At 47.8% G+C, this 6,000-nt stretch overlaps 1 protein-coding gene across 1 annotated transcript in view; it reads left to right on the forward strand.

The window, feature by feature from the left end:
- MYBBP1A (MYB binding protein 1a) overlaps positions 1-5,775 on the forward strand; it is a 273,632-nt gene extending 267,857 nt beyond the window's left edge. Inside the window, exon 27 of the mRNA XM_063953716.1 lies at positions 5,213-5,775. Within this exon, the coding sequence (XP_063809786.1) occupies positions 5,213-5,603 (391 nt within the window). The 3' untranslated portion in view covers positions 5,604-5,775. The remainder of the gene's footprint in view (positions 1-5,212) is intronic.
- Positions 5,776-6,000: the final 225 nt, after the last annotated feature.

Here is a 6,000-nt window from a genome sequence, read left to right on the forward strand (position 1 = left end):
GACAAAGCAGAGTCCAGGGATAATACAGGGAGTCAATCAATGGCTTTGACGGTGTCACAGGGCCCTTCAGGGTCTCAAAAACGTCCCCTATCCCAAATAGCAGACACTGATACCGACACGGATTCTGACTCCAGTGTCGACTACGATGATACGAGGTTACACCCAAGGGTGGCCAAAAGGATTCATTATATGATTATTGCAATAAAAGATGTTTAGCATATCACAGATGACCCCTCTGTCCCTGACGCGAGGGTACACATGTTTAAGGAAAAGAAACCCGAGGTAACCTTTCCCCCATCTCATGAGCTGAATGCGTTATTTGAAAAGGCTTGGGAATCTCCAGACAAGAAACTGCAGATTCCCAAAAGAATTCTTATGGTGTATCCTTTCCCTGCGCAGGACAGGGTACGGTGGGAGTCCTCGCCCAGGGTGGACAAGGCTTTAACGCGCTTATCCAAGAAGGTGGCGCTACCATCTCCAGACACGGCAGCCCTCAAGGATCCTGCTGATCGCAGACAGGAAACGACTTTAAAATCAATATATACACATACGGGTGCTTTACTCAGACCCGGCAATAGCATCGGCTTGGGTTTATAGCGCTGTAGCAGCTTGGACAGATACCTTGTCAGCTGCTTTTGATGCCCTAGATAGGGATACCATTTTATTGACCTTAGGTCACATTAAAGACGCAGTCTTATATATGAGAGACGCTCAGAGAGACGTTGGGTTGCTAGGTTCGAGAGCCAACGCCATGGCCATTTCTGCTAGGCGAGCACTGTGGACCCGCCAATAGACGGGTGATGCCGACTCAAAAAGGCATATGGAAGTTTTGCCTTACAAGGGTGAAGTTTTATTTGGGGAAGGTCTCATGGACCTGGTGTCCACAGCTACCGCAGGTAAATCTACCTTTTTGCCTTATGTTCCCCCACAGCAAAAGAAAACACCACAGTATCAAATGCAGTCCTTTCGGTCGCATAAGGCCAGAAGAATTCGGGGATCTTCCTTCCTCGCCAGAGGTAAGGGTAGAGGGAAAAGAATGCCTGCTACGGCTAGTTCCCAAGAGCAGAAGTCATCCCCGGCTTCTACTAGATCCACCGCATGACGCTGGGGCTCCACTGAGTGAGTCCGCGCCGGTGGGAGCACGTCTTCGACTTTTCAGCCACGTCTGGGTTCAGTCGGACGTGGATCCTTGGGTGTTGGAAATTGTATCCCAAGGCTACAAGCTGGAATTCGAAGACGTGCCTCCTCGCCGATTCTTCAAATCGGCTTTACCAGCTTCTCCCCCAGAGAGGAGATAGTTTTAGCTGCAATTCAAAAGCTGTGGCAAGTGATTATCAAGGTTCCCCTAATTCAACAGGGAAAAGGGGTACTATTCAACCCTGTTTGTGGTCCCGAAACCGGATGGCTCGGTCAGACCCATTCTAAACTTAAAATCCCTAAACCTGTACTTAAAAAAGTTTCAAGTTCAAGATGGAATCGCTCAGGGCGGTTATCTCAAGCCTGGAAGGGGGGATTTTATGGTGTCACTAGACATAAAGGATGCATATCTTCACGTCCCCATATATCCTCCTCATCAGGCATACCTGAGATTCGCTGTACAGGACTGTCATTACCAGTTTCAGACGTTGCGGTTTGGGCTTTCCACGGCCCCGAGGGTTTTCACCAAGGTAATGGCGGAAATGATGGTGCTCCTGCGCAGGCAAGGAGTCACAATTATCCCGTACTTGGACGATCTCCTAAGCGAGATCAAAGGAACAGTTGCAGAAAAGCGTGTCACTCTCCCTGAGAGTGCTGCAACAACATGGCTGGATTCTAAATCTACCAAAGTCCCAGTTGGTTCCTAAGACTCGGCTGTCGTTCTTAGGCATGATTCTGGACACAGAACAAAGGAGGGTTTTTCTCCCGATGGAAAAAGCCCAGGAACTCCAGAACATGGTCAGAGACCTGTTAAAACCGACGAGAGTGTCAGTACATAAATGCACTCGAGTACTGGGGAAAATGGTGGCGACCTACGAGGCCATCCCCTTCGGCAGGTTTCATGCGAGGACTTTTCAGTGGGACCTTCTGGACAAGTGGTCCGGGTCCCACCTTCAACTACATCAGAAAATAACCCTGTCCCCCAGGGCCAGGGTGTCTCCCCTGTGGTGGCTGCAGAGTGCTCACCTTCTAGAGGGTCGCAGGTTCGGCATTCCAGACTGGGTTCTGGTGACCACGGACGCGAGCATCCGAGGATGGGGAGCAGTCACACAGGGAAGGAACATTCAGGGACTATGGTCAAGCCAAGAGGCTTGTCTACACTTCAACATACTGGAATTAAGGGCCATATACAACGGCCTTCGACAAGCGGAAAATCGTCTTCACGACCTACCGGTTCTGATTCAATCAGACAACGTCACAGCTGTGACTCATGTAAACCGCCAAGGCGGGTCAAGGAGCAGAGTGGCAATGGCGGAAGCCACCAGGATTCTGCGCTGGGCAGAAAATCACGTAAGCGCTCTGTCAGCGGTATTCATTCCGGGAGTGGACAACTGGGAAGCAGACTTCCTCAGCAGACACGATCTCCATCCAGGAGAGTGGGGACTTCATCAAGAAGTTTTTGCAGAGATAACAAGACTTTGGGGACTTCCTCAAATAGACATGATGGCGTCACGCCTCAACAAGAAGCTTTGGAGGTATTGTGCCAGGTCAAGGGACCCTCAGGCAGTAGCGGTGGACGCCCTGGTGACACCATGGGTGTTTCAGTCGGTCTATGTGTTCCCTCCTCTTCCTCTCATCTCAAAAATATTGAGAATCATAAGACGAAAAAGAGTGCAGACAATACTCATTGTTCCAGATTGGCCTCGAAGGGCCTGGTATTCAGATCTTCAGGAGATGCTCACAGAAGAATCATGGCCTCTTCCTCTCAGGGAGGACCTGTTGCAGCAGGGGCCCTGTGTGTTCTAAGACTTACCGTGGTTACGTTTGACGGCATGGCGGTTGAACACCGAATCCTAGCTGGGAAAGGTATTCCGGAGGAAGTCATCCCTACTCTGATAAAGGCTAGGAAGGAGGTGACGGCGAAACATTATCACCGTATTTGGAGGAAATATGTATCTTGGTGTGAAGCCAAGAATGCTCCTATGGAAGATTTCCACTTGGGCCGTTTTCTCCACTTTCTACAGACAGGAGTGGATATGGGCCTAAAGTTAGGCTCCATTAAGGTACAGATTTCGGCCCTATCTATATTCTTCCAGAAGGAATTGGCTTCTCTCCCAGAAGTACAGACTTTTGTAAAGGGAGTGCTACACATCCAGCTTCCTTTTGTGCCCCCAGTGGCACCATGGGACGTTAACGTGGTGTTACAGTTCCTAAAATCTCACTGGTTTGAGCCTCTTAAAACAGTTGAATTAAAATTTCTCACTTGGAAGGTGGTCCTGTTATTGGCCTTGGCATCTGCAAGGCGGGTGTCCGAATTGGTGGCCTTGTCTCATAAGAGCCCCTATCTCATTTTCCATGTGGATAGAGCCGAGTTGAGGACTCGTCCTCAATTTTTGCCGAAGGTGGTGTCGTCATTTCATATGAACCAACCTATTGTGGTGCCTGTGGCTACGGGAGACTTGGAGGATTCCAAGTCCCTTGATGTAGTCAGGGCCTTAAAAATTTACGTAGCCAGGACGGCTCGGATTAGGAAAACAGGCACTGTTTGTCCTGTATGCAGCCAACAAAGTTGGCGCTCCTGCTTCTAAGCAGACAATTGCTCGCTGGATCTGTAACACGATTCAGCAGGCTCATTCTACGGCTGGATTGCCGTTACCAAATTCGGTAATTGCCCATTCCACTAGGAAGGTGGGCTCTTCTTGGGCGGCTGCCCGAGGCGTCTCGGCATTACAGCTTTGCCGAGCGGCCACTTGGTCGGGTTCAAACACTTTTGCAAAATTCTACAAGTTTGATACCCTGGCTGATGAGGACCTCATGTTTGCTCAATCGATGCTGCAGAGTCATCCGCACTCTCCCGTCCGGTCTGGAGCTTTGGTATAATCCCCATGGTCCTTATGGCGTCCCCAGCATCCTCTAGGACGTAAGAGAAAATAAGATTTTAAACCTACCGGTAAATCTTTTTCTCCTAATCCGTAGAGGATGCTGGGCGCCCGTCCCAGTGCGGACATATTTCTGCATGACTTGTATATAGTTGTTGCTTACATAAGGGTTATGTTACAGCAGGGGTAAGGAACCTCAGGACCGAGGGCCGTATAAGGCCCTCAAAGTCACTTGATCCGGCCCGGCCAGGCTCTCCTAAACGAGAGGAGATGCCGAGCGCCTGCTGAAATTTTACCACCAGCGGGCGCCCGGCTCCTCAGCAGCAGCCGGAGGCCTGAGCTCCAGCTTCTGGCTCAGGCAGTTACATGTGTGGCTGTGCCGCGCTATGGGAGAGACGTCATGACATCTCCAATAGTTTCGAGGAGAGGGAGGGCAGCGGTTCAGAAGCAGGAGCAGGGCTGGTGAGCATTGTGTTGTTTTTTTTTCCTTTTAATGTGTGTGTGTAAGCGGCACTACTAGGGGGCATATTTAATGGGGCATATCTAATGGGGCATAACTACAGGGGGCATATCTAATGGGGCATAACTACAGGGGCCATATCTAATTGGGCATAACTACAGGGGGCATAACAACTGACGGGGCATATCTAATGGGCCAAAACAACTGACTGGGGGCAAATCTAATCGGGCATAACAAGTGACTGGGGGCATAACTACTGACTGGGGGCAGGCTAATTTTTAAGTTGATAATTTTTGTATGGCCCCCGAAGGATTTTATAAATATCCAAATGGCCCTTGGTAGAAAAAAGGTTCCCCACCCCTGTTACAGTTAAGATCAGTCGTTGACTGATACTGTTTTCTTCATGCTGTTAACTGGTTGCGTATATTCCAGGTTATATGGTATGATTGGTGTGGGCTGGTATGAATCTTGCCCTTAGATTAACAAAAATCCTTTCCTTGTACTGTCCGTCTCCTCTGGGCACAGTTTCTCTAACTGAGGTCTGGAGGAGGGGCATAGAGGGAGGAGCCAGTGCACACCCATCTAAAGTTCTTTATAGTGCCCATGTCTCCTGCGGTGCCCATCTATACCCCATGGTCCTTACGGAGTCCCCAGCATCCTCTACAGACTAGGAGAAAAAGATTTACTGGTAGGTTTAAAATCTTATTTTTTTATTGTTTTTTATTTTTTGTATTAGACGTCCAAAAAAAGAAAAGACAAAAGCAGTAATGGATGATGCCCCCACAACTGATAATGTATCAAAGAAAAAGAAAGGCTTTTTGCCAGAGAGCAAGAAACGCAAGAACCGGAAGAAGGCCGGAACTGCAGAGGAGAACAAGCAGAGTGGAGCAGATGACAAAGTGGAAAATTCAGAGGTACAGCAGCCGAATACCAAATTTAAGAAAAAGAAGAAGAATAAGAAGAACAAGAGGAAGTCTGGGCAGCAAGAAGGTGCAGCACAGGAGAGTTCAGCAGGAGCACCAGCAAACAAGAAACACAAACCTAATGCGGAGGCTAAGTTCAAGGCAGGCAAATCCGCAGCACAAGATAAAACAAAAAAGAAGCTAAAACAGGCAATAGAAAGCTAGATGGAGATGTTTCTCTGTTTGTTTATAGTTGTAAGCAGACTTATTTTAAACCCATGTTGTGCAATGTTTGTGGTGTTTTGTTTTTTAAACACCGGCTGTTCCTTTTTATGCATCTCTCCTTTCATTAAAAACATAACTTTGGTAAACATTAGGTGCCAAAGATTAAACAAAACATGTAGAGGTGTCCAATGTTTTGCAGTAATATATATTGTGCTGTTGACTGTAAAGCGATTAGATTATTTATTAACATTTACTTCTATACCAACATATTCTATTGCGCATTACAATTTGGAACAAAGCGGTAAAAAAAAAAAAAAATACTCGATAATAACAAAGAGGTAAGATATGACTGTTCTTATAAAGGTCATGGTAAACTGAGTTATGATGACAACAGTAC

Source organism: Pseudophryne corroboree, chromosome 2 (assembly GCF_028390025.1).
Source record: "Pseudophryne corroboree isolate aPseCor3 chromosome 2, aPseCor3.hap2, whole genome shotgun sequence".
NCBI classification, from domain to species: Eukaryota; Metazoa; Chordata; class Amphibia; order Anura; family Myobatrachidae; genus Pseudophryne; species Pseudophryne corroboree.